Here is a 27,890-nt window from a genome sequence, read left to right on the forward strand (position 1 = left end):
TTGATGCAGCAAGACCATGTTTAATGAACACCAAAGCTGGCGGTACAGATGAGGGCCTTGGGGACTCAGGCGGGGGCCTGGAGGGCTGCGGTGGGCTGTGAGATGAGTGGCGACTTCCCTCCCATACCTCTCCCGGAGAGAGGGATTCACCCTGTCCCCCTGTGAGCCTCTCAACAGTCCTGTGAGGAGGACAGCAGGGCGTGGGGACTGGCCCCATTTCACAGTTGGGGAAACTGAGTTCCAGATGGGTTTGTCAGCTTGCCCAAAGCCACGCAGGGTTCCCGGTCCTTCCTCCTGCACCACTGTGGGCCCAGTCAGAGGCTACGTGAGCAGATGGTCAGGGGAGGCTGAAGCCTCATGGGAGGAGCAGGCAACGGTGTGGGGATGGACAGTGGCACGGTGCAGGGGACTCCAAGTGGCACTGGCTGGAGACCAGCAGGGACGGAAGTAGGGGCAGGACTGCTGGTACCTGTATCTGTGACCCAGGCCTCCATGGTCCCAGAACAGCCACTCGGGCCTCCACTTCTCCCTTCTCCCCTCCGTGGTGGCCAGACCCTCAATACCAGCTGAAGGAGGTCACAGGGCACGGAGGGAGGTCACAAGGCAGGGGGCTGCCCCCTACAGTGCCCAGAGGCAAGGCCTCCCTTGGCACCTACCTGTGTCTGGCCAGTGCAGGGCTTAGGCAGGGCAGGGGCCCAGGGGCCCAAAGGCTGTAAGATGAGAGAAAACCCTGACACGTGGCCAGCCACAGCACCACAAGAAGGACAGAGGGGGGACATGCATGCATGCAAGGTGGCCAAGGAGGTGCTGGGTGGCCAGGGCCTGGGGAAGGCGCAGGGCCTGGTGCAGAGAAGCAGCTGGGGATGAACTGAGATGAGCATGCCACAAAGAAGGGCTTGGGCGTGACCTTGGGCCCCAGGTCACTGCAATGACAAAGAGGTGAAATGGGCAGCTGCAGAGGCTACAAGAACTCAAGAAGGCCTGGGCTGGAACGGAGAGGGGCTGAGAAGTCCCCTGGGTCCAGGCTTCTCTGGGCAGACCCCTGGAAATCGAGCTTGCTGGTCTGGTTCGGTCCCTGAGGGCCTCTCCCGGGGCCACCTCTTCAGATGGGAACACGCAGGGAGGCCCAGCAAAAGCTTCAGGCTCTGCAGAAACACAAGGACATGTGACATTCCCTCCAGCTCCCACCCTCCCTGGGGGTGGAGCCCAGCACAAATCCCACCCTCCTCCTCCCACCCAGCAGCTCCCAAACGCAGCCCAGGGGAGCCTCAGAGCCGGCCAAGCAGGGTTACTGAGAGAGGTGGCCCAGGAGGCCTGGGGAGGGAACTGGGGCAAAGGCCCGGGACAGGAGGTGGGGTCCGCCAGGGGGCAGGCCCAAAGGTGCCAGTCTCTTCTCAGGATCTACTCTGGGATTCAGTCGCCAGTCAGCCAGGCTGCAGGGCCCTGCTCAGGAGGGTGCGATGCTATGCGGCACCAGCAGGGGGCACCACAAGCCCACCCTCCGCTGCACGTTCCCGCTGCCATTCCACTCCCACCCCTGGGGCTCAGGCTGCATAGAGAAGCTCAGGGGCAGCAAGACCCAGACACTCCCAAGGCCTTGGGCTAAGGAAGCCTCCAAGGAGGAGGAAGGTACTTCCTATGCCAGCTCTGGGTGGGGCTGGGGGCACTGCAGCCCCTCCAGCTCTGACCCAGATGCAGGTGGACTGGGGAAGCCCAGCCCAAACCCCAGGTAGAGGCAGCAGCAGGTCCAGGCAACGCCAGGCTCGGCCACGGGGCCCTGCTGTCCCCCAACCCTGCCCACCACATGGGGGGTCTCATCTGCTCTCTGCTGCCCAAGGCGGCAGCCCAGCCTTGGCCCACCACCCCACCGCGGCTCAGTCACCGTGGCACAGGCTGTCACTGGGTGTCAGGGTCCTGGAAGCCCCAGGCCTCCACAGCAGCGATGAGGAAGTTCTCGGAGCAGAGGGGCTGGTTGTTGAAGGTGTCACAGTGGCTTGTGCGGCCCCGGTTCAGGTCCCCATCAATGTAGAGCGCCTGGCCACCTCCACCCCCTGCAGGATGCTCAGGTCAGTTGCGGCCTGACTGCCCCATCAGCACTGCCCCAGGCACCTCACCTGCTGTCCCAGCTGTCCTGCCCTGCACGGGCCTCTCTGAAACCGCACAGACCCTTGACCCTCCATAGCCCCCAGGACTAGCTGTCCAGGCTGGTCGCTCCCTCCCAGCTCCCTCTCACCCATCGTGCCTGGTCCACCCCGACACCCAGGGCCTCTTCTCTGCCACCCCGGTCAGGGAGGGCTGGGTGCAGCAGCTTCAGCTGCCCGGACCCCCACACCCTCATCCCAGGGCCCCGTCTGCTGGCACTCACCCACGATGAGGCAGTCGCTGCCCCCCGCCATGAACATGGACTCGGTCTTGGAGGGCAGGTTGAAGTGGCGAGCGGCCAGGAAGGGCGAGAGGCGGTCGGCAGGGTCTGAGGAGGCGGAGTGGCTGAGCGGGGCGGTGGGCTCGGCAGCCATCAAGGGTGGGGGCTTGGTCAGCTCAGGGTGCTTGATCACCACCCACTCGTAGCGCTGCACCTCAGGCTGCAGCTGGGGTGGAAGCGGAGCATGAGGAGCTGGTGCAGGCACTTGCAGGACCCTCTGCCCCAGAGCCACAGCCTGTTTCATCCCGCGAATCTGCACCCAGAGCCCAAGGTGGGTGCAGCCCGAGCCAGGGGCTGGGGAGGTGGTGGCTCGAGCAGATAAGCCCCCCTGCCTCGGAGCAGCGCGCGGCTGAAAGATCAAACCCGAAGCACACATGGCGATGACGCTGCTGGGTGACTGCCATGGTGACATCAAACAGTGTCCCCAGGGCAGGCGGGTGCTCCCAGAGCAATGCAGCTACAGGGTCTGCATGGGGGTTGGGGGGCACTTGGCCCCACTCACCCTAAACACAAAGCATTCTCCGGTCCCAAAGAAGCCCAGTTTGCCTCCAAACTTATTTCTCTCACTCCAGTCTGTGGACAGGTAAGCACCACATACCTGGGGGAAAGGTCTGGGTGAGGCTGTGCCCACAGGCCCCCAGGAGCGTCCCTGTGCTCCAGCCTACTCCAGCCCCACCAAGTCACAGGTGGGGGTGCAGGCATTGCCGTCTCCCACCCCCACCCCAGGGCAGGGGTTGTGTAGGCAAGGCAGCGTGCGTGCCCCCTGCCCCTGGCTTGGGGCTGGCAATAAGGGTGGGCGGGGGCTGTGTTGGGGATAGTCTTATTTCCCCTTGTGACCCTGAGCGTGGGATGAGCCCCATGTGCTGGCCACACCCACGCTCTAACTCTGGCGCCAGCCCAGGAGGCCTAGGCTCCGGAGCCCATCAGAGCCAGCCCTGGCTCCCGCGTCCGTGCTCACCTCCTTCTGCGTGGTCTTGATGAGCAAGAGGGTAGGCTCATGTCCTTCACACTGGAAGTAGAACCTGGTGTAGAGACACGCATGCCAGCTGTCACCCTGCACACCCTCCCAGCTGCCTCCTGCAGCCTCCACTGGCCCCGGCTGTCTTGGGGCGGAAGACCTGGGAACTGTGCTTCCTTCTCTCTGGGTCCCGACAACACCCTCACCCAGGTGTTCTTCTCACCTGGCCCTTTTCTGCCATCCCCAGGACAGCCTGCCCTGGTGTGACTCAGGGGAGAGGCCTGCAGCGGAAGGCCCCAGTGCAGAGCCAAGCGCCAGGGGCTGGAGAAGTAGGAACCAGAGGAACAGGTCCCCGCGGTGGGGAGGTTTGGCTCATCCTCGCAGCCCAGGCACGTGGGAGCCAAAGATGCCCGTGTCTGCCAATGTGGCGCCCAAAGCTTGGCTTGTGTCCTTGGCAGGGCCAGGAGAAGTGGCTCCAGCTATGCCAAAAAGCTTGAGGCGTTGTGAACCTGTGAACGGTGCCGGGTGGGGGCTGGGCCAGCTCTGCCTACCTCACCTCCAGGTCATCCCAGGCCCAACCCAGAGCTCCCACGGCCACATGCTGTCCAAGGCTGGAGGGAGGCTCCCTGGCTGCACCTGGCAGCGCCACCCTGGAGGGCAGCAGGCCTGGGGTCCCTGACAGAGCACCATGTGGATGACAGGGTGGGGAGCGAGCACAGCCGGGACCTGCCACGCACATGGTCCCCCAACCAAGACAATGCTGTGAGCTCCGAGGTGGGGATTCTGCCTCCCATGTCTTCATGACACCTGCACGGCCCCAAGCTATGGCATGCCTGGCCATGACTCCCAAAGTCTGGGTGGCCTGGGGAGGGCAGAAGCCCAGAAAAGGACCCTGATTCTTAGGCCCCACAGGAAGAAGCAGGGCCTCACCAGGTGCCCAGGTTTGAGGCCCATTTCCAGCCTCTGTGGGCAGGACATGTGGCTGGGCAGCTCTGCCGCCTGCTCTGGCCCCTTGGGGTGTTACCTGGCCAGGCTGTACCCATGCTGCAGGGAGGAGAACAGCAGGAGAGGCTGGCACAGGGCAAAGCGCTCGGGGACCCAGGACCAGATGTCTCTCATCTCCCTCACGCTGACGATCTCTGAGCGGAAGTTCTCTGCATGGACGGCCAAGTGTACAAACTGCCTGAGGGGAGCAAGCAGGGGTCAGAGCCCGAAGCCACGTCCGGGGCCAGGCCATGTCTCCCAAGGTATGCCCCAGAGCCTCTTTGGAACTAAGCCCAGAGGGAACTTCTTGCCTGCTTGCCCCGGTTTAGGGCCGGGTTCTAGGTGCCCAACAGGGAGAAAGTTCCCAGGAGCCCCACCTCCCACCCGTTACAGAAGGGAGAGTGCCCAGCTTGGATGGGGACAATGCACCTTTTCTCTAAGAAATCAGGACAGAGAATGACTGCTCTGGCAAGACAAGGCTTCGGGGTGAGCCAAGCACCAGGAGATAGCATGACAGAGGCAGACAGGCAGGGAGGCAGACAGACGCACAGACAGAAGGCGCCTGAGCAGCAGTCCGGCTCAGAGGCAGCACTGCCGAAGCCGGCCCGCGAGAGCAGCCCTGGGACCCAGAGCATCAGCTGGCCTAGAGTCAGCCTGGTGGAAAGACAGAGGCCAGGTGTGCGGATGCAGTTTCAGACCTACCTTTTAGAAAGTGACACACTGAAAAACAGGAGAAAGCAACGGACATGGAGAAGAAAAATAAAACAGACAAGGAGAAGTTAGTGTGAGTACCGATCCCCCGACAGGCCTTTGCTGGCCCAGAAGAAAGAGGACTGCACGTCAACAGACCGCAGCGTGGCACCACCACAGCGCCGGCTGCCAAATGCACATAGGACACCATGAACCCCTGACCCTGCTCCCCTGGGGCTGTGCTCCAGGCAGGGAGGCCACGCCCAGCAACCACAGCAGAGACCAGCCATGGAGCCCAGAGCTGGAGGGGTGGAGCAGGGGCTGCCCTGAAATAACCCTGGGAGTGGGCCTGGCCTCCCACGATGCCTTCTGACCCCGTGGCCAGCATCAGCTTTCATCTCAGCCGTGGGCCTGGTCCCAGAGGATAGGAACCGATGTCCCTCGTCTGCGGCTGTAACTGGGAAGATCCTTCCTGTTTCAGTGTCTTTCCAGCCATGCACAGTGGGTGGGTGGACCATGGGCAGAGGCCGCCTGGAGGCCAGCAGGATGAGCTCATGCCGGACACGTCCTGCCCCAGCCCCCTACCCTGGGCGTGCCCCTCACTGGCTGCTGGGGACCTACCTCTTCTGCTTCACAGTGATGCCCTTCTGCTTCAGGGCTTTCTCGTTGGCCATCTGCAGGAGCTGGATCTCCTTGCGGGAGAAGAGGCGGATGGCGAACGCTTTCTCCAGCAGCTTCTCCGGGGACACTGTCTTGGCGATGTCTTTGACGAACGTGCGGATGTCCTGCTTCACGCTGTCCGACTCCAGGGGCTGCCCGGCCCTCACCTTGTGGAAGAACTTGAGGATGGCCAGCGCCACGCGGTACAGCACCTTGTAGCCCTCCACCAGAAAGACGTCAAAGACCCGGGCGAAGTAGCAGAGGGGCAGCTCCCCAAACAGCCAGCGCTGCCAGTCCGCATAGACCTGCAGGACGTCCTCTGACACGGCCACCATCAGCTTGTGGGCCGCCTGGCAGTACTTGTTCACCAGGTCCCCAAACGTCATGCAGGACGACTCAAAGGCCAGGAAGCTCTGGTCGATCAGCCTCCTGCCGGGGTCGTTGCAGGCCAGGATGCGGCAGGCCTTCTCGAAGCACTCGGCTTCGTCAATGCTGTAGTGCAGCAGCAGGGCCACCACGGCCGGCAGGGCGGGGCAGAAGGAGATGTCGGGGAACTGGTTGGCGATGCACAGGAGGATCTTGCGCACGGCCCCCTCACCGCGCGCATTCAGGCAGTAGCTGGGCACCTGCGTGTTGTCCACGAACTCGGGCAGCGGCAGGTAGCTGCTGCTGTGCTTGCCCACGATCTTGCCCACGATGTCGCTGTACACACTGGCGTCGGGCGTGACTGTGCGGCAGGGAATGTCCCGGATCAGGCGTTGGTACACCTTTCCCCGCAGGGCGTGGCTTTGGGCCCAGTAGCCCTGGCGCGCCAGCTGCTTCAGTTCCTGCAGTTCAGTGCAGCTCAGCTCCTTGGGCCCCAGGTCCTGGATGGCAGCGTCCATCTTGTCTCTGTCCACGAAGCAGTTGTATCCTGGAGAGTCCATAGCGCCACTGTGCTAGGGAGGAAGCCCTGGGCTGCAGGGAGGGGAGGACAGAGCAGCTAAATCCTCCAGCCCCCTTTCTGAGGGTTTTCAGCAAACCTGTCTGCCATCTCACACTCTGCAGGATTAAAAAAAACATTTTTTGCATCTGTGTTTCAAGGTTCACATTTCAAAGAATGTATTTTTTCAAATGTGGTGTTCTTTTCTTTTCTTTTCTTTTCTTTTTTTTTTTGAGACGGAGTCCCGCTCTGTTGCCCAGGCTGGAGTGCAGTGGCGCGATCTCGGCTCACTGCAAGCTCCGCCTCCCGGGTTCACGCCATTCTCCTGCCTCAGCCTCCTGAGTAACGGGGACTACAGGCACCCGCCACCTCGCCCGCCTAATTTTTGTATTTTTAGTAGAGACGGGGTTTCACTGTGGTAGCCAGGATGGTCTCAATCTCCTAACCTCATGATCCGCCTGCCTCAGCCTCCCAAAGTGCTGGGATTACAGGCGTGAGCCACCGCGCCCGGCCTGTTTTCTTTTCTTTTGAGACAGGGTCTCACTCTATGGCCCAGGTTGGAGGGTGGTGCAGTGGCATGACCTTGCTCTCTGCAGCTTTGAATGGCTTGAACAATCTTCCTGCCTCAGCCTCCCGAGTAGCTGGGACGACAGGTGTCCACCACCGTGCCCACCTAATTTTTTTTTTTTTTTTTTTGAGGTGGAGTCTCACCCTGTCACCCAGGCTGGCGTACAGTGTCACGATCTCCACTCACTGCAACCTCTGAGCCCCTGGTTCAAGCGATTCTCCTGACTCAGCCTTCTGAGTAGCTGGGACTATAGGCATGTACCACCATGCCTGGCTAATTGTTTTGTATTTTTAGTAGAGACAGGGTTTCACCATGTTGGCCAGGCTGGTCTCAAACTCCTGACCTCGTGATCTGCCCACCTTGGCCTCCCAAAGTGTGGGATTACAGACGAGAGGCACTGCCCTGGCCTAATTTTTTATTTTTTTGTAGAGATGGGGTCTCACTATGCCCTCCAGGCTGGTCTTGAACTCCTGGGCTCAAGCAATCATCCTGTCTTGGCCTCTCAAAATGTTGGGATTACAGGTATGAGCCACTGTGCCTGGCCTTGTTTTATTTGGTTTGAGACAAGGTCTTGCATTGACATCCAGGCTAGAGTGCAATGGCACCATCTCGGCGCACTGCAACCTCTGCCTCCTGGGCTCAGGTGATCCTCTCACCTCAGCTGTAGCTGGGACTACAGTTAGGCGCCACCATGTCCAGCTAATTTTTTCTCTTTTTAGTAGAGATGAGATTTTGCCATGTTACCCAGGCTGGTCTTGAACTCCTGACCTCAAGCAATCCACCCACCGCAGCCTCCCAAAGTGCTGGGATTACAAGTGTGAGCCAGTGCACCTGGCCTGTTTTCTTTATTATTATTATTATTTTTGTGTGTGTGTGTGTGTGTGAGAGACGGGGTCTTGTTCTGTTTCCCAGGCTGGCCTTGAACCGCAGGCCTCAAGTGATCTTCCCACCATGCTGGAATTACAAGTGAGAGTCATGGTGCCCAGCCACATTATTTGTCTTAATCTTTGTGTAAGTATTAGAAGGGCTTCCACTTAAGACAAGTGACTGTTCTGAGAAGCCATTACAAACTTTGGAGTATACCTTCTTTTCACAGAACTTATGAAGTTACCGGAATAGGTCACACAGATTCTGAGTAATGAGAGGCTACAGATAGAGTTTCTATAAGGGTTTCAAGAGCTTGGCCCTTGGTTGGGCACAGTGGCCCATATCTATAATCCCAGCTACTCAGGAGGTCAAGGTGGGAGGACTATTTGAGGCCAGGAGTTCAAGACCAGCCTGGGCAACATGGTGAGACCCCATCTCTACCAAAAAAAGGGCCTGACCCTGCTGAAAACACCTCCCCGCTCCAGCATGGTCCACCCCAGGCTCCCAAACACCACCCTGCACCCTGGGGTCCTTCTGAAAGGGACCCCCAGTTGAGAAGATCACTTTGAGCAAAGAGATGCTTCGTTCTAGTTCTCTTTTTTTTTTTTTGAGACGGAGTCTTGCACTGTCGCCCGGGTTGGAGTGCAGTGGCGTGATCTTGGCTCACTGCAACTTCCGCCTCCCGGGCTCAAGCGATTCTCCTGCCTCAGCCTCCTGAGTAGCTGGGATTACAGGAACCCGCCACCACGCCCGGCTAGTTTTTGTATTTTTAGTAGAGATGGGGTTTCACCATGTTGTCCAGGCTGGTCTTGATCTCCTGATCTCGTGATCCACCCGCCTCAGCCTCCCAAAGTGCTAGGATGACAGGCGTGAGCCACTGCGCCCGGCCCGTTCCCAGTTCTCTTTAACCAGCTGTGCATGGTAAGAAAGTCACAGCCTATGCTGTCTCACCCTGTCGGAATTCTGAAGCCAGCTCTTAACTTTCTAAAACCACCAGCTTGAAAGCTATGCTTCGGGCAGGTGCTCCAGGGAGGAATCTCTGGTGAGGAGCAGGCATGTTTCCAGAGGGAGAGCTGGGACCTAAATGGAAGGTGCTGCAGCTTTAAAACTGCATATTTCTGGATCCAAATGAGCCAGAAGTCAAGTGGGGTGGTTGGTGTTTCTCCAAGAACAGCAACCCTTGGGCTCAGGCAAACATAAAAGGAGTGGGTAAGATGTGCCCTGTGGGATTCTGGACAACAGGTGACTTCCCTGGCGCAAGGCTACTGTCCTGGGCACAGAAGTGCAAGGTTTGCTTATGCACATCAGACTAACCTTTCCGCCTGGGATGGTACAAGTTCCCGGAGTGCCACAGGGGTCTGCTTCAGCAAGTTTTGGTTAAGTGACCGGACCACTCTGGTTTCTCTTGCAGCTAGAACATTCACCTACCTATTATAAGGCAAATACTACTTTAAAACAGTTCGTGAAAGGTAAAAATCATAGTGTAAAACCTATGTCTGTGAGACACTGTCTTGGGAAAGTACCTCGATACTGTGTTTCTGTGTGTGTGGTAAAACACACATAGCATAAAATTAACCATTTTAGGCCAGGCACAGTGGCTCACACCTGTAATCCCAGCACTTTGGGAGGCCGAGGTCAGGGGATCGAGACCATCCTGGTAACACGGTGAAACCCCGTCTCTACTAAAAATACAAAATAATTAGCCGGGTGCGGTGGTGGGCACCTGTAGTCCCAGCTACTAGGGAGGCTGAGGCAGGAGAATGGCGTGAACCCAGGAGGCAGAGCTTGCAGTGAGCCGAGATCGTGCCACTGCACTCCAGCCCAGGCGACAGAGCAAGACTCCGTCTCAAAAAACTAAAAAATAAAAAAAAATTTACCATTGTAGCCATTTTTTATTTCTTTATTTTTTGAGACAGAGTGCCGCACTGTCATCCAGGCTGGAGTGCAGTGGCGCAATCTCAGCTCACTGCAACCTCTGCCTCCCTGGGTTCAAGCGATCCCCCTGCCTCAGCCTCCCGAGTAGCTGGGACTACAGGCATTTGCCACCACTCCCGGCTAATGTTGTATTTTTAATAGAGATGGTTTCTCCATGTTGGTCAAGCTCGTCTCGAACTCCCGACCTCAGGTGATCTGCCTGCTTCAGCCTCCCAGAGTGCTGAGATTACAAGCATGAGCCACTGAAGTTGATTTTAATATATCCCACTGGGAAAACCTTGCCTACAGCAGGACTAGGCCTCAGAAGAAAAGAAACCCTTAAGACCATTGATTGGTTTGCTTTGTCCTGGGAGGGAAGGCGGCGAGGGCTCCCCCCTTCCCTGGTCCTGAAGGCCAGGCCGACAGGTCCACTCACATGCGCACGGCCATGCTCACACTGCACGATCTTCCACGTGTCGGTTATCCACAGCTTACATCCCTCCTTCCCGGCTCTGGGCCCACTAGCCTCTGGAGGAACTCCAGGCCCATCCTGTTTGGGTGAAAGAACTGGCTCCTTCTTAAGGCAATAAACATGTTTCTAAACAGAACAGGAGCTGGGCAGAGCAGCACCAGCCTCCATTCAGCTGGCCCCAGATTCAGGTTGAATATTAAACTGGAAATAGCAAAAGTTGTGACTGCACCTCGCAAAGTTCCCTCAGGGAGATGCAGATCCCAAGTTGTGTTTGCTGCCGCGAATGGTCCAGCGATGTGCCAAGGACATGTGCAGAAGACCCCGAGGGAGCCCTTGGATTCTTTCTTGTTCCCCAATCCCTCACTCAAAAAAGAGAGCAGCACGACATTTCTGGGGCTGTGCACACAAGGCAACAAACCATTTAAGGCATCTATAAAAACCAGGTCCAGGCTGGGCGCGGTGGCTCACGCCTGTAATCCCAGCACTTTGGGAGGCCGAGGCGGGCAGATCTCGAGGTCAGGAGATCGAGACCATCCTGGCTAACATGGTGAAACCCCGTCTCTACTAAAAATGCAAACAATTAGCCTGGCGTGGCAGTAGGCGCCTGTAGTCCCAGCTACTTGGGAGGCGGAGGCAGGAGAACAGCGTGAACCCGGGAGGCGGAGCTTGCAGTGATCAGAGATCGCGCCACTGCACTCCAGCCTGGGCAACTGAGATTCCGTCTCAACAACAACAACAACAACAACAACAACAAAAACGCAAACAACAAAACAAAACAAAACAAAAACCAGGTCCACGCCAGCACAGTGGCTCACACTTATAATCCCAGCACTTTGGGAGGCCAAGGCGGGTGGATCACTTCAGCCCAGGAGTTCAAGACCAGCCTGGGCAACATAATGAGACCTCATCTCTGCCAAAAAAAAAAAAAACAATGCCCAGGCATGGTGGCATACACCACTAATCCCAGCTATTTGGGAGGCTGAGTGGGGAGGATCTTTTGAGGCCAAGCCCAGGAGTTCAAGACTAGCCCACACAACATGGCAAAACTCCATCTCTGTAAAAAAAATACAAAAATCAGCCAGGCGGGCCAGGCACGGTGGCTCACGCCTGTAATCCTAGCATTTTGGGAGGCCGAGGCAGGTGGATCACAAGGTTAGGAGTTTGAGACCAGCCTGACCAGCAGGTAAAATCCCGTCTCTACTAAAAATACAAAAAATTAGCTGGGCATGGTGGCACATTCCTGTAGTCCCAGCTACTTGGGAGGCCGAGGCAGGAGAACTGCTTGAACCCGGCAGGCAGAGGTTGCAGTGAGCCAAGATCACACCGCTTCACTCTAGACTGGACGACAGAGTGGGACTCCATCTCAAAAAATAAAAAATAAATAAATTTGCCAGGCATGGTGGTGCACACCTGTAGTCCCAGCTACTCAGGAGGCTGAGGTGGGAGGATCACTAGAGCCCAGGAGGTCGAGGCTGCAGTGAGACATGATTGCACCACTGAACTCCATCCAGCCTGGGTGACAGAGCAAGACTCTGTCTGAAAATAAAATAAAATAAAATAAAATAAAAAATAAATAAATAAAAACGAGGTCCAGATTGTTTTCCTTAGGTTTAAAAAAAAAAAAAAGTCTTTTATTATGCCGGTGATATTTGAATGCAAAAATCACAAAAAATCAAATAGTACCAAAATTAGGGAGTGAAAGTGTAGAGTTCTGTTTAAATTACCTCTCTAATCCTACTCCCCTTCTACATACAGATAATCGCTATTCATATTTTGGTATATATCCTGCCAAACCTTTTTCTTGCATTCACAACTGAGTGAGGTTTTCTTTAAACTGGCCACTGAGATGAGGAAGTAAGGGGAGGTGGAAACTGAGGAAAAACATAAACTATCCTGGGCCGGCGCACTTACGGGCTTGAGTGCCCACACTCTGGAGGTGAGTTTTCACGGCCGAGTGGCTTTCCCTGTTGTCTGCTGGCTGGCTGGCTGCTGTTGTACATCATAAGCTGCACCTGCTCCTACGCAGCAAACAAGGCCTGGTCTGTTCCCCACAGTCCCCCAACCCCTGATGAAGGTGCGGAGCCGGAGGTGGCGGCCGCGGAGGGAGTGAGAGGGGAGGCAGGGGCTACCGTGGAAACGGTCCAGCTTTGCAGTCAGACAGGCCTGGCTGCAAGGTCCAGCTCTGCCACTTGTTTGCTTGAAATGCAGACAAGCCGTGCCTCTTCCCTAAACTGCAGTTGCCATGTCTGCAGAGCGGAGCCGATAATAACACCCAACTCCTCACGGGCAACAATTCCCAAGCAACCCCTGTGGGTTGAGCCCTACTCTGGACTGACAGGGTGGGGTGCAGGTGACATTAGGGTGACACCCCGTGAACAGTCTATCCCACTCTCTCTCCGGGTTCAGGCAGCCCCGGGCAGACAGTGCCAGCAGGGCCCTGTGAGGGTGCCTCCTGTGGGGGAGGCCACCTTACTGAAGCCTCTGGGGAGCGAGCACATTGCTTCTCGCCACGGACACTGCACTGCCCTCACCTAAAGGTGCTTCCCCACCAGTCTCAAGTTCCCTGCAAAGGCATGGAGTGAGGTGGCACTGGTTCTCCGAGGTGGCACCTGTCAGCCCGGCTGCCACCAGCTCCCTGAGTGTGGAGCGGAGAAGCACTCCTCCTGTCTTTGGTCCTCAGCCTTGGGCCCAGACTGCAATTCCAGGAAAATAGGAAAAATTCCACCTGACACCCATGAGACTCACAAGAAGTACAGACAGAGACAGTTCCAGATGGTGGGGGTCCACATGGTGGGTCTGGAGGGTGACAGCTACTTTACTGAGGGTCTTCAGGGCACACCTCTCCCAGGAGATGACACTGAGCCAGAGCAGTGAGAAGGAAGCAGCCGGGATTGCTGAGGACGAAGCACTCCAGACACCAGCAGAGCAGGTGCAAAGGCCGAGGGAGGAACAGGCCTGTCGCACTCCAGGGCGCAGAGGGCAGCACGGACACACCCACTGGCCCGTGGATTGTATTCTAAGCACAGTGGGAAACTGGCAAGGGATGGGCTCCAGTCCCTGTTCTGTTGAGAAATTTACTGAGCCTGTTGATAGAAAGCACTCAGCCCAGCCCGGCCGGCCAGGACTGCTCAGCTGCCTGAGGACTCTCTCATCCTTACAGGGTCCCAGGCCAGGCACTAGTTCTGGAATGCCTGGGACGTGACAGTCCCAGTGGGTTGATGTCCAGCTGGTCCTGTAGAGGGAGGTGCAACTGCACAGGTCAGGGGCAGCTCTCACAGGCCACCGTCTCCTCCCAGTGCCTCTCTCCACAGTCAAGCTGCCCTCCATACCCAGTGCGGCTTCTTTCCCACCCAGGAAGCTTCTCCAGGGACCTACATGGCCTTTCCTCATAAACACCATGCCTGTTTGAGAGCTCAGGGTACCTGCAGATCAGAAGCAAACGTTTGTATTCGTTCGTTCGTTTATTTATTTATTTATTTATTATTTTTTGAGACAGAGTCTTGTTCTGTTGCCCAAGTCGGAGTGCAGTGGTGCGATTTTCACTCACTGCAACCTCCACCTCCCGGGTTCAAGTGATTCTTCTGCCTCAGCCTCCCGAGTAGCTGGGATTACAGGTGCCCGCCACCACGCCTGGCTAATTTTTGTATTTTTAGTAGAGATGGGGTTTCACCTTATTGGCCAGGCTCATCTCGAACTCCTGACCTCATGATCCACCCGCCTTGGCCTCCCAAAGTGCTGGGATTACAGGCTTGAGCCACTGTGCCTGGCCGCAAATATTTCTTAATAAAACAACAAGCAGCTGGGCACGGTGGCTCACGCCTGTAATCCCAGCACTTTGGGATCCCAGCCGCCTATGTTCACACTCCATGGGAGCTCCAAGAAAGCCCTGATCCATCCTCTGCAGCAAAACCCCTGAAGGTGTCCACAGGAAGAGAAAGGCTGCCAGGGCTGGGTGGGGGGCGTCCATCCAGGGTATGGCGCCCTGAGCTAATTTCTAGCCAGGAGGCAGGTGGGAAGGAGCATGGATGTGGGAGGAGGTGGATCCTCACTGTGGAGAGTGGGGCAGGAGCGGCCTGGACTGGGCAGCTGGCCCCTCCACTCCAGCAGACTAGCAGCTCACCCCAGCTTTGGGGCGGAACACAACCCCACAGCTGCTGGCTGCTGATGAGTTAACTTCCTGCTCTATCTCCCTTCATCCTGGGACAGTGAGGACCTCCAAGAGAGGCTCCAGAGGGTCCCCAAGCACAGGCAGGACCCACCAAGGTCTGGGACTCCACAGCACTCGGCCACTTCTAGTGCCAGGGCCCTCCTGTGGGTCCTGGAGACACAGGCCACCCTGGCAGGGCTCCTGCTAGCAACACACCTGCCATCCCCAAACACCCAACTCCAGGCCTGAGAGCCTGAGTCATGAGGCCTCCGCACACGTCACTTCTTCAGGGGGTATGTGATTTTCCCAAACAACTGGATTTGAAAACACACTCTCTTTCATGTGACAAAGACAGAACACACATTTAGCCTCAGTGATGACATTTTGACACCGCCAACGGCAACCCCGACACCGCGCCTCCCTTCCTGGGGACTGCTCCTGTCCCAGGTCACAGCAAATGGGAGGAGACAGCATGTGACCACGGCTCCCTCGTCCCGCAGGTCATCCTATGACAAACCTCCACTGACTGAAGCGCCTCCTTTGTGCCAGTGAGAGACAGCTTGAGAGGAGGCCGTCAACCGCGGCAGCTCGGGAAGTGCTGGGGGAACCCCACGGGCAGGGCTGTGCCTGCTGCTGTGGAAGGGGCGGAAAGGCGTGGAGGCAGCCTGTGGGTGGGGACGGTGCCCCTCAGACGCGGAGGCAAGAGTGGGCAAAGGCGAGCTGGGCAGCCCTGGCAGTGCTAAGGGGCTGGGGTGGGCTAAGAGCGGGTGTCCCCACACGGGGTAGGAGGAGAGTGTAGGCAGGTGACTTGATCAGATCTGCATTTACAAAAATCCCCCTGGTGTCCCTGGAGGAGGAAGGGTTGGGACAGAGGAGCCAGGGAGAAAGGAAGGCAGAGTCTAGACCGGGAGGGTGGAGAAGATTGGGGGACCCCCAGAGACCGCTCAGGGTTGGATCCCACCGGACTGTGGCCTGATAGTGGGAGTCAGAACCCGGGCCACTTGGGGATGCTGGAGGTCGGGGCAAGCGACAGAGAATCCCAGCCCAGGGAAGCTCCACAGTGAAGTTTTCAGAGCCAGCTTCGATACAGATGCTTCTTAGGCAAACGCCAGAGCAGCTCAGGCTGGAAGTAGAGCCCTGGGGGCGAGGCCCACAGCACAGAGGGCACCCCCATGCACTCCTAGACGCCACCAAGGGGCCAACTGCAGCCCCCTGGGCAAGAGGCAGCCCTGTCCCAATGTAGGTCAGCGTTCGCTAGGACTCCAGGTTGAAGAGCTGGGGTTGCAGGCCTGGGCCCCATCCCGCCCTGGCCTGACTACCACACCCATCCTGGCCACAGGAACAGCCCCCGTCCCAGCAGCAGCTAACAAGGACCCGGCGTTCTGTGTGGCTGGACCTCAGTCACAGGGCAGCAGAACAGGGCATGGGCGTCAGCCGCCGCTCATCTCAGTTCTTCCCGTCTGGTCTGAGCAATCCCTCAGCATTTCCTGGGAGTGGGGCCGGGAGTGAAGAGGAAGAGGAAACGAGACCGGGCCCCATGGGTGGGGAACCCCAATGCCCGCAGCTAGGGACCACAGGAATGAGGTGCTCTGGTCCCCACGGGCTTCACGTGATAGGAGATGCACGCTCCTCTCAGCGGGCTCCCCTGGCAGGATCCAAAACACTCTCACTCTCCACAGAAGACCCTGGACCTTGCTAAGTGCTGCAGGGATATGGGGGAAACCTGCTGGTGGGCTGGGGAGACCGGCAGGGCCCGCCCACTCCAGAGTACCAACCACACCTGCCAGGCAGGGGAGGGCAGCACAGGCATTCCAGCCCCAGGCGCGAGGTCCAGGGATGAGAGCTTCGCTGCCTGACAGGGAAGCTCGGAGTGCCCGGAAACCCTGGGGCAGAGGTGGCAGCGGGCCAGGTGGGAATGGTAGGGACAGCGTGGGGTGGCTGAGAGAGCCTGGAAGCTGTCCAGACTGTTTGGAAAAACTCTCATGCCATGTTTTCCTCTGCTCTGACGCCAGCACAGCAATCAGCACAGGATTTGCCACCCAGAAAATGCAGGGGTTTCTCCCCGCAGCAAGCAATCCATTCTGCAGTGGGTGCCGGCGGGGCGTCCTCCAATTCAATCCCAACAATGGAGACATTTACCTGGAGATAGGTCAGATCCCACAGGTCGGGAGCTCAGTCCCCAAGACGCCCACACCCTCAGACACCAGTCAGAAGTCCAGGCCTCCAGAACTTCTCAGCGACCAACTTCAAGTTGGGGTTCCCACAACCCGGCTTTGGGTTCAATGAACTTGCTGGAGCAGCTCACAGAACTCAGGGAAACACTTACATTCACTAGTTTATTATAAAGGTTGTTACAAAGGACACAGATGAAGGGGCCTTTAGAGTGAGGTATGGGAGAGGGACACGGTGCCACCCTCCAGGCACCCCCTCCTGCTCAGCTGTCCAGCAGCTCTCCAAGTCCTGTCCTCTAGGGTTGGCATGGAACCTTTGTTAAGTAGGCGTGATTGATTACTCCACTGGCAATCAACTTGACCTTCCACCCCTGGACCTCCCCCCTCCCTGCAGTTGGGGCGGGGGCTGAAAGTCCTAACCCGCTAATCCTGCCTTGGTCTTTCCAGTGACCAGCGCCACCCAGAAGCTATCAGTCAACACCAGTGCACAGAAAGAGCGCCACGGAGATCCTGAGGATTTCAGGAGTTGTATGTCACAAAACAAGGACAAAGACCAAATAGGTATTTCACAACATCACAGAGGTGCTGGGAGAGTAGGTGGAGGGAGGCTGGAGGAACACACTGGACAGGGCAGGGAATGGGGCCTAAAAGCAGACCTGGAGTGGGGTGTGGATGACAGGCATGAGGGGAGAGGTGGCCCCAGCATTCAGCCTCAGGGAGGGGATGACGCCTCCTCTGGCTGGGGGACCTTCCTCACAAGTCCAGGCCAAGTCTGATTTCTTCATGAGGGGCCCAGGCCTCCCACCTACCTGCTGGGAAAGGCCAGGGAACACCTAATCCTGTCCTCCAAGAATCTACTGGATGCCTCAGAGACACAAACAAATCCCAGGCAGAGTCCCAAAGTGCAGACACTCCTGCCATATAGCCCCACCACCCTAGGCCTCAGCCCTGGAACAATGGAGCTGGCACAGTGGGCCACGATGGAAGAGAGCCACTGGACTCATCTGTGCACCCAGGTGTACCCGTTCTCTCTGGAACCTTCTTCTGAGTGCCTCCTAGGTGCCTGGCACTGAGCTAGAAAGAGCTGAGAGATAAATCAGTCACCTGGCAGTGAGGTCGGAAAGCCGCTTTGTAGGCACGTGTAGAGGCAGAGAGGCCCCAGGGTGGTCACGTGCCCCGGAGAGCTGGAGGGGTTCCGGAAGCCCTTCTAGGAGGTGGTTACAGTGTGCTGGGGTTGGCAGGGCAGACTTGGGGGGGGGGGGGGGGGGGGGGCAGGGGGAGGACCTGCACTCAGCAGCAGGGAAATACAAGACTTGCTCCAAGTCACAAGGCCTGCACCCTACCCCATCCCAATAGTGACAGGGCACCACCAGAATACCGGGGTGGGGAGGCGTGATCAAGCTTTTATTCCAGAAAGATCTGTGGCATGGCAGCCTGGAGGGCATGTGCAAAGGCCACAGCCATCAGAAACATCCACTGGGGGTGGCGAGGTGGGGAGGGGAGGAGGGGAGGCTGAGAGGAGGATGACCACCAGGGGTCCGCTGCATGTGGGGTGGGCACCCCCTAGACCTCTCATGCAGAATGCCAGGGGTGGGAGATGCCTGCACAGGCACGTTTTGAGAATGCTCCTCTGGCGATCCCATTCCCCTGACCTGTGCCCCCACCGCCTGGTGAGACCCTCAGCTATAGGACCATGTCTGACCGGGGCTGGATGGTGAAAGTGTCACTAACCACGGTGAGCACAGCCACCGTGTCTTCACCCACATCTCCTTACCTTGTTATCTGCCTTTTACCCCCGGCACCTGCTTCCAACCTGCCTTCTTGCTCTGGAAATTTTCTACAGCAAACACACCACTCCCAAGTCTTCGTCCTCTCCCGAATGTACCCTTCCTCCTCTGGGCCGAGCAGCGGCCAGGCTCTCGCCATCACCACCCACCTCCTCTCTCTCCGGCTCAGGGCCTTCCTCTCTGTGCTGCCCTCCCTGGAGGGCTAAGTTCGCAGTCCTGGCTGGAAGCTCCGTGGCCTCTAGAACTTTAAAAGCCTTTACATCTCTACCTTTTTATCCAGTCCCTGGGCATTCCAGAAAACCACTCTACCCACTCCAGAGGCGGCACATTCATAAACCCGCCCATACCCCGTCCTGGAGCCCTCAGTGCCCTCCTCCCACTCGGAGCTGCGACTGCCCCATCCACCAGCCCCTCTGGCTTTTCTCTCTTGCCAGCTCAGCCTGGACCGTCACGCCAAGCCCCAACTCCCGCCCACCAACCCCACACTCCTGTCTCAGCCATATGGATAAACGGCACGAGGAAGTCAGCCTGAGGCACGAGAACAGCTGAGGGGAGAGGGAGAAGTCCTGCCGCCTGCTCAGCGGTTTCCAGTGGCCCAGCCCCCGGTGCCACCTGGCAGCCCTTGCGGCACACTTCACTGACACTGTCTCCTCTCCAGCTCACAGCCGCCCCGTCCCACCCACTCCACCCCAAGAAAGGGGGCTTGTCAGGCAGGAGCTTCCCAGCTCTCTGCATTCCCAACACAGACCAAGGCCCCCCTCAGTCCTGGCTCTCACCTTCTGGGGACCCTAGCTCCCCATCTCTCTCCAAGGCTCCCCAGTGCTGTGACACGGGCCCCAAACACAGCAAACCACAGCGCCGGGGGCTCCGCTCCAGCTCCACCTCTCCTCCGTTTTTCTTCTGAGCCGAGCTGCTGGCAAGAGCAGATGACACCTGGCTTCCGGCCCTCCCGCCACTGGCCGCGCTGGCTGCCAGATCTCCCAGCTGCCTTGGGCCTCATCCCGCCTGCCTCCCTGCCAGGCATCTCCTCACCTCTCCACGGCTGCTCCTCCAGCTCCTGTGCCTGTCTCTCCAATGGAGCCCACCCTCTCCTGAGCCTAGAATCCTTCTTTGAGGTCCCTCCAGCTGCTTCCCAGCTGTCTCCCGGACGCTCACAACATTCACACTCCACGTGACTCCAGCGCAATTCAGCTCCCACTCCCAGCCTCCTGCCCGCTCAGGGCTTCACCCAGTCACCGTTCTCCACCCAAAACCCTCTCCTGGTGTCCCCCGCCCTTCAGGACCTGGCCCCTCCCTGCCCCTCGGACAACAGCTTCAGGAGCCCTGGCCACATAGTGCCAACTGCAGTCCCCACACTACTGTGGGAATGTCACTGTCCAGAGAGGCAGGACACACCTGTCCCCTTTCACTTTCTGCTCTCAGTACAATCGCCCCTTCTTCACAGGCCTCCATGGGACCTCCGGCGCAGGGTCGAGCCCTCACAGAGCTCCACACCTCCTGTCCACATCTGTCCTCACCCTCACCCAGCACACCCACCATCATGGTGCTGGCTTATCCACCCAGCCCTGCTACTGGACCATGACTTCTGCACCCAAGTGTCTCACACTATGTCCAGTGTATCCTGGGAAGGAGGGAACAGAGAAAAAAACAGGCAGAGACTCAGAGAAATCGCAAACCACTTGGGCCCAAGATAAATTTAATTTTGAAGGCCAAATAACAACAGGGAGCATTACTAGTCCACCCACCCTAGGTGTGACCTTTCCTGCAGGCATCTTCACATGACAGGAAGGTAGGGGTGCTTGCCTCAGCCTGAAGCAGAGCATAGGCATCTTCCAAATATTAATGGTGACCGACATGCCACAGTGACTACCAAGTAGCTGCTGCCTGGGGAACTTGATAGTGGGCTCTTTACTGGAGGCACACAATGGAGGGCACGTGCCAGGTACAAAAGGGGTGTGACCATTAACGAGGCGTTAGTCACCGCACCACGGGCCAGCTGGTCTGCCTGCCTGTGCTGGTCGGCAGTGCAAACGTGCCTAACTGTGGCTCCTGAGCCTACTGCTCAGAGCCTGAGCAGAGGCAGGCTGAGCCTCAACCTTGGCCAGCCACTCAAGACAGTTCCCTGTTCCCTTTCATAGGCAGACATCTTTCTTTCCCCAGCCTGGTCTGGTCCACCCAAAGGCAGGGGCTGGAGCTGGCACAGGACTCTGGTAATTCAGGATCTTTACCATCTGAGTCCAAAGATTCTCCCCACAGCAGGTCTAGAAAAACACCCCCCAGGACCCAGGAGGAGAACCAGAGGAAGAGAGCGCAGCTGTCAGCAGCGCAGGATTTCGATTGGTCTGAGTTCCAAGCCTGTGACACGTGTGCCTGGGAAGGCCAGGCTCACATCAGGTTCTCAGCAAGTGTCTTTAGACCTAAGGAGAGATCCAGCTCAGGGTGGAGTCGTGCAGGTTTAATCATTTTATTTTTATTTACTTTTTAAGTCTGGTAGAGACAAAGTCTCACTATGCTGCCCAGACTGGTCTCAAACTCCTGGCCTCAAGCAATCTTCCCATCTTGGCCTCTCAAAGTGTTGGGATTACAGGTGTGAGCCACCATGCCTGGTCCTAATCATTTTAACAGGCATTCAAGGCACGCTTCCTGAATGCCAGTGTGCCAGGTACCTGAGTACAGAGGAGTACAGAGGCATGGCCCCACCCCAGCCCGGGTCAGGTGTACTGACGATGCCAATTCAAGGTGCAGGTGCTGCGACAGGGTGCTTTCCCAGAGCCAATGCCTGCCTCAGCTGGGTCTTACAGTGTGAAGAGGCCTTAGCCTCAGAAGTGATAGAGACAGCATGGTCAAAGGACAGGACCCCGGAGGGCAAGCCTGGTCAGAGCTACCCAGCTCCATAAGCGCGTGGGCCAGTGAGTGTCCTTTGGGGCTCTAATTAAGACAGTTCTACGGTTCAGCATAACAGGCACCAAGAAGCCAAAGGGCCCAAAACAGAGGCCTGGGATTTACTAGGCTGCCAGGAAAGGGCAGTGCTCCTGAGTGCTGGGAACAGGGAGAGGACAGCCCAGGAAGCTGCCAGGGCAGAAAAGTTAATGTCCACACCTCGATCCTTATAAGGCCACAGGTTTACCAAGGTAGGAAGGCCAGAAGGACCCTTGCCAGGAAAGGGATCACAGAGGATAATTAGGGAAGGGGTGGAAAGGATTCAAGGAAAGGCTGAAGGGATCCAGGTGATCAGCTCCATTTAGCATGCCACAGTGAGTGGAAAGGCTTTTACTGGAAACAGGATGGCCCACAAGCAAACAATCTCTCTTGGTGTGTGGCACCCAGTTAAAACTGTGTAACAATCAGGCGGACACACAGTTTCAGATTATGGGAAATCTGTATCCTCAGTAGATTCCCAGGTCCCCTGTGGTGTGTTCTCAATGACCTATAAGAAAAAGGGAACAGCCCGGTGTAGTGGCTCGTGCTTGTAATCCCAGCACTTTGGAAGGTTGAGACAAAAGGATCCCTTGAGGCAGGAGTTCGAGGCCAGTCTGGGCAACATAGTAAGATACTGTCTCTACAAAAAAATAAAAAATCAGGAAGGTGTGGTGGCATGCACCTGTAGTCCCACCTACTCAGAAGGCTGAGGTGGGAGCATGGCTTGAGCCCAAGAGGTTAAGGCTGCAATGAGCCATGACTGCACCACTGCACTCCAGCCTGGACAACAGAGCAAGACCCAGTCTCTTAAAAAAAACAATTAACGGGCCGGGCATGGTGGCTCACTGTAATCCCAGCACTTTGGGAGGCCAAGGCGGGCAGTCACGAGGTCAGGAGATGGAGACTATCCTGGCTAACACGGTGAAACCCCGTCTCTACTAAAACCACAAAAAATTAGCCGGGCGTGGTGATGGGCGCCCGTAGTCCCAGCTACTTGGGAGGCTGAGACAGGAGAATGGTGTGAGCCCAGGAGGTGGAGCTTGCAGTGAGCCAAGATCGCGCCACTGCACTCCAACCTGGGCAACAGAGCGAGACTCCGTCTCAAACAAACAACAGCCAGGCAGGTATGCCTGTAATCTCAGCACTTTGGGAGGCTGAGGCAGGTGGATCACGAGGTCAGAAGTTCAAGAGCAGCCTGGCTAACACGGCGAAACCCCGTCTCTACTAAAAATACAAAATTAGCCGGGCGTGGTGGCGCATGCCTGTGATCCCAGCTACTAGAGAGGATAAGGCAGAAGAATCACTTAAACCCAGGAGACAGAGGTTGCGGTGAGCTGAGATCACACCACTGCACTCCAGCCTAGGCAACAAGAGCGAAACTCCATCTCAAAAAAAAAAAAAAAAAAAAAAAAAAATTAACAAAGAGAGAAAAAAAGAAAAGAGCACACTGGGGAGGGTTGCAGGAAGCCATGGCTGCATACGCACAGTCCTCAGAGGCTGTGAAGCCTGCGCCCCTGTGAGCAGATTCTGTTGGAGGGTGTAGATAACAGCTCACAACCTTATCCAGAGGCTCAGCCAGCCCTGGGGGCCACATGCCGGCCACGAGCAGATAGGGGCTGCTTCTGCAGCACACCCTTTCCCCAGCCTCACCCATTCGGCCCCTCAGGGTGGGGGAATGGAGGGGTGGGGGACGCACCACATGCGCAGCCTCTGTTCTTAGTAGATTTTTTCCAAAGTTGTGCCTGCTGCCAATGCTGATGGACCACACAGAAACAGGGTCCTGGAAGGAGAGTGAGGTGCCCCTGAGGGCTCTGCAGCCTTCAGTCTCTGGGTCTGAAAAGGCTTTTTCCAGAGCCCTACCTGTGGGAATGCTCCAAGAGGAGCAACCCTTGGACTGCAGGTGAACTAGGTCCTTTGAGAAGCATGACACTGAAGCTGGAGGTTCCCCAAAAGGCAAACAGACACGTGAGACAGGAAGGCCACTCACTGTAAGGACACTGGCATCCCCCCGTCCCACACTCCATCCTTCACTCCAAGAGACACACTGGGTTTCTGCAACAAATTAAAAGCCCAGGCCAGGCACTGTGGCTCACGCCTGTAATCCCACCCTTTGGGAGGCCAAAGTGGAAGAACTGCTTGAGCCCAGGAATTTGAGACCAGCCTGGGCAACAAAGTGAGACCCTGTCTCTATAAAAAAATGCAAAAATTACTGGGTGTGGTGGTGTGCACCTGTAGTCCCAGCTACTCAGGACACTAAGGTGGGAAGATTGCTTGAGTCCGAGAGGGTGAGGCTGCAGTGAGCCACGATCTCATTATCCTACCACTGTACTCTAGTCTGGCCAATGGGAGTGAGATCCTGTTTCAAAAAAAAAAAAAAAAAAAGAAAAGAAAAAAGTCTATAGTCCCAGCTCTTTGGGAGGCTGAGGTAAGGGGATCTCTTGAGCCCAGAAGGTCGAGGCTACAGTGAGCCATTGATCCTGACACTGCACTCCAGCCTAGGAGAAAGAGTAAGACCCTGTCTCAAAAAAAAAAAAAAAACAAAGAAAGAAAATTAAAGGCCGGGCGCGTTGGCTCAAGCCTGTAATCCCAGCACTTTGGGAGGCCGAGACGGGAGGATCACGAGGTCAGGAGAGCGGGACCATCCTGGCTAACACGGTGAAACCCCGTCTCTACTAAAAAATATAAAAAACTAGCCAGGCGAGGTGGCGGGCGCCTGTAGTCCCAGCTACTCGGGAGGCTGAGGCAGGAGAATGGCGTAAACCCGGGAGGCGGAGCTTGCAGTGAGCTGTGATCTGGCCACTGCACTCCAGCCTGGGTGACAGAGCGAGACTCTGTCTCAAAAAAAAGAAAATTAAAAGCCCACTATTCTGCCCCATTCCCACAAAAGGCAACGGGTTACCGACTGGCCTTCTGTTACCTTATTGACTTTGTTGTAAGACTGTATTAGGAGTCCACAAGGTTTAGGGTTCTGTTTTGTTTTTCTCACTCTACACATTCTCCTGGGAAGACCCAACCCAACCCCCAGCTTGGACAGCACACAGCATCCCCAAAATGCTCTTGTCTAGTACGCTCTCCTTGGCTCCAGGTCAAAACACATGTGCTTACTGCCCAGACGTCTCGCAGTAACCTCATCGCCTTCTCCACACAGTGCCAGCCTGCTCCCTCCCTCCACACTCTGCATGGGGTGTGGCACTGCCCGGCACTCAATCCTGGAACATCCTCTCCTTCCTCTCTGGCTCTTCCCATCCTGCAGCCACTTGTCTCAGAGTCTTGCTCTCTTTTTTCTTCTGAAACAGAGGTGACCAGGCGCTTTCCCTCACTTGTTCTTGCCACTCCTGATCATCCTTCAAAATGAAGCTCAAGTCCGTCTCAGAGCCCCACCCCCACCACAATCCAGCTGGATGCCATGCCTTTGCGCCCACAGAAGGCTCTGTCCACCTCTGTTGGAGCTTCTACCTTGTGTTTATTCTCCTGTCTCCTCACTGCACTATAAGGTCAAGGGCAGAGACCAAGTCTTACTCAACACCGAATCCACAGAACGCACAGCATGATGCCTCCTATGAAGTGTGAATTCAATAAATGCATTTTTGTTGTTTCGTTTTTCAGAGACAGGGTCTCACTCTGTCGCCCTGGCTTGAGTGCAGTGGCACAATCACAGCTCACTGCAGTCTTGAGCTCCCAGGCTCAAGTGATCCTTCTGCCTCATCTTCCCAAGTAGTTGGGACCACAGGCACATACCACCATACTTGGCTAATTTTTTATAGAGACGAGACCTCCCTATGTTGCCCAGGGTGGTCTCGAACTCCTGGGCTTATGCAATCCTTCCACCTCAGCCTCCCAAAGTGTTGGGATTGCAGGCATGAGCCACTGCACCTGGCTTAATAAACGCATGTTGAAAGGATACAGAAAATCATTGAATAATGAATTCAAGTTGGTCCTCAGTAAAAAGCCTGAGGTTGTGTTTCTTTGATTTTATCTCCAATTGACAGGCAATGTTTGAAACAGCCACTGCAATTGCTGCTTTGAGTTGAAAAGGACTTCTTGGCCAGGCAAGGTGGCTCAAGCCTATAATGCCAGCACTTTGGGAGGCCGAGATGGACGGATCATGAGGTCAGGAGATTGAGACCATCCTGGCTAACACGGTGAAACCCCGTCTCTACTAAAAAAAAAAAAAAAATACAAAAAAAATTAGCCGGGCGAGGTGGCGGGCGCCTATAATCCCAGTTACTCGGTAGGCTGAGGCAGGAGAATGGTGTGAACCCGGGAGGCGGAGCTTGCAGTGAGCTAAGATCCCGCCACTGCACTCCAGCCTGGGCGACAGAGCAAGACTCCCTCTCAAAGAGAAAAAAATAAAAAGAAAAGGACTTCTTTCTTCCATTTACAGAGTTGTCATAACAGAAAAGGCATGCTCAGACAGGGAAAACATTCAACAAGGTAAATGTTAAGTGCTTTTTTTATAACCTGCTTCATCGTCCTTATGTACTTTAAGCGAGAAACCATCTAAAGGCAAACATTTAATATGTTTTCTGAGCTTGGCTCAATCTGCAGATAATTAAGAGCAACACTGCATGCCCAAGGTCACTCGAGCCTGCTGGACAATCCTGGCAGGTGTGGTCAGCGAGAGCTAGTAAGGCTACCCTGCAGGTGACTTTACAGACCCTGGGTGGCCAAATTTACTGTTGTTATGAAAACCCTGCCTAGATTACTTCTGCATCTCAGAAGGTCACCCTCAACCCAGTGGAAAGCAACTGCAATAGTTCACATCTATCATTCTGACAAAAGGACCTTGATCCACTTCAATTAACATGTAGAGAAAACCTCTGGCCCAGCCCTGGCCAGGCCAGGGGGAAGCAAAGATGAACAGTGTGGCTCCAGCCCTGTTCACAGGGAAAGACAGGCTTCAAATAGAGCAAGCACTCTCTAATTAGTACTCTATGTAAAGCCTTTATCTGAGTGCTCAGATTAGATGAGGATCAACCCTCAAAATAAAAGGCAGGGCACGCAGGGGTCATGCCACAGGCTAGGAACAGTAACTGTAAAATCTGCATAAGATTTCCTGATCTTCTCTTATCTGGATTGGTTTTTTTTCCCAGCCTGTGTTCCTTAAAATGAAAAGAACTGACTGCTTGTCTCCGCTGCAACTGAACAAACATCTACAGGTGCCTACTGTGTGCTGAGGACAGAGCCCTGGCCCTCCGGCGGAGGAAATGCCACACGTGCCATCTACAGGTGCCTACTGTGTGCTGAGGACAGACTGTGAAGACAGAGCCCGGGACCTCGGGTGGAGGAAAGGGCCCACGTGCCAAATAATGGAACGGTTCCTTCTGCACATTGCCTGGAAGTCACCTGGTGACTCCGGAGCAAACACAGCAAAACAGGGAAAAACCACCCGCTAGTGCTTCTATCGCCCTGGAAGGGCAGGCTGACGCCCCCTTTCTGGAAAAAGCTGCTGGAGAAAGTGACACCGGCTTCACAACCACAGCCACCAACCTAACAGTCCACCTGCATCTCCACACCACCCAGGTGGCTTTTAGACAACCTTTGGCCTTTAATATCACCCCCGCAAGCAGTAACCCAGGGGTCCGCAGCGCATTTCCCTGAGGGGTACGGCCATCAAAGAAAGCCTGTGGCTAGCCCGCGGGGACTCCCGCCTGGAGGGGGCGGGAACAGGTGCAGCCCAGCCCAGGTGGGGCCGGCTCTCCCCTCCGCTGTGCTGGCTCAGAGCTGGGGGGCCCTGGCTCCCACCTCCCAGGGCCCGGAGGGCAGCGCCCGCCTGGCAAGGCGCACCCAGAGGGGCTCCCACTGGACAGGGCCGGGGGCTAGCGGACCCCCAAGCGGGTGGGCGGTGGGGGCGTGTGTCATCCCTGGGCAGGGCGGGGCGGGGCCCGGGGCTGCTCCAGGTCCACAGGGCAGGACTTATCAGAATCTGTTGCAATCTCACCGAGCCCCGAAGAGGATTTCCGACCCTGCGGAGACGGAAAACGCCCCAAGGAAAGAGTGACACAGTCACCCTTCCCGACGACACCATGCCCCGGGCCGAGTCGCGGGCCAGCGACCGGGCGGGGATCGGGCCTCGCACCCAGGGGGTCCTGCTCCTGCGCCCCCGCCCGTAGGCCAAGCCGCAGCTGCAGCGCCGGGCAGTGCCGGGCTCCGGAGCCCCCAACCAGCGCGTGGCCGGGGATCCCCGCCTCGAATGGGGCCCGCAGCCGGGACCCCACGTTCCCGCCCCCAGCACGCGTCGACTGCGGTGACAGCGGGGACCTGGCCGGGCCACACCGCAGCGCACCCCCCGCACACCCCGAGCGCACCCACCTCCGCGCGCCGCTTTCTCCTCAGCTCGCCGCGCCGGCCTTTCTGCGCACGCGCGCGCTGGGCCCCGCCCCCGCCGAGCTCTCGCCCTGTGCCCACT

At 56.8% G+C, this 27,890-nt stretch overlaps 1 protein-coding gene and 1 long non-coding RNA gene across 3 annotated transcripts; one reads left to right on the forward strand and one right to left on the reverse strand.

Moving 5' to 3' along the window:
• On the reverse strand, positions 1–27,849 carry TBC1D24 (TBC1 domain family member 24). Of its 2 annotated transcripts, XM_009195756.3 has the most exons (9): positions 27,794–27,849; positions 5,676–6,755; positions 5,067–5,084; positions 4,405–4,563; positions 3,381–3,444; positions 2,925–3,020; positions 2,366–2,588; positions 1,883–2,051; positions 1–1,145 (listed from the first exon to the last, which is right to left on the reverse strand). In XM_009195756.3, exons 2-8 carry the CDS (start codon positions 6,638–6,640, stop codon positions 1,897–1,899), a joined length of 1,680 nt encoding a protein of 559 aa, XP_009194020.1. In that variant the 5' UTR covers positions 6,641–6,755; positions 27,794–27,849; the 3' UTR covers positions 1–1,145; positions 1,883–1,896. The 2 variants fall into 2 exon arrangements, with proteins under 2 accessions (XP_009194020.1, XP_017808593.1); XM_017953104.2 differs by lacking the exon at positions 5,067–5,084.
• Positions 17,249–27,055, forward strand: LOC103880261. The gene is made up of 3 exons (XR_001897986.3): positions 17,249–17,336; positions 25,471–25,591; positions 26,575–27,055. It is a non-coding gene; the product is annotated as an uncharacterized LOC103880261 (long non-coding RNA).
• Positions 27,850–27,890: the final 41 nt, after the last annotated feature.

This window comes from Papio anubis, chromosome 18, assembly GCF_008728515.1.
Source record: "Papio anubis isolate 15944 chromosome 18, Panubis1.0, whole genome shotgun sequence".
Lineage (NCBI taxonomy): Eukaryota > Metazoa > Chordata > Mammalia > Primates > Cercopithecidae > Papio > Papio anubis.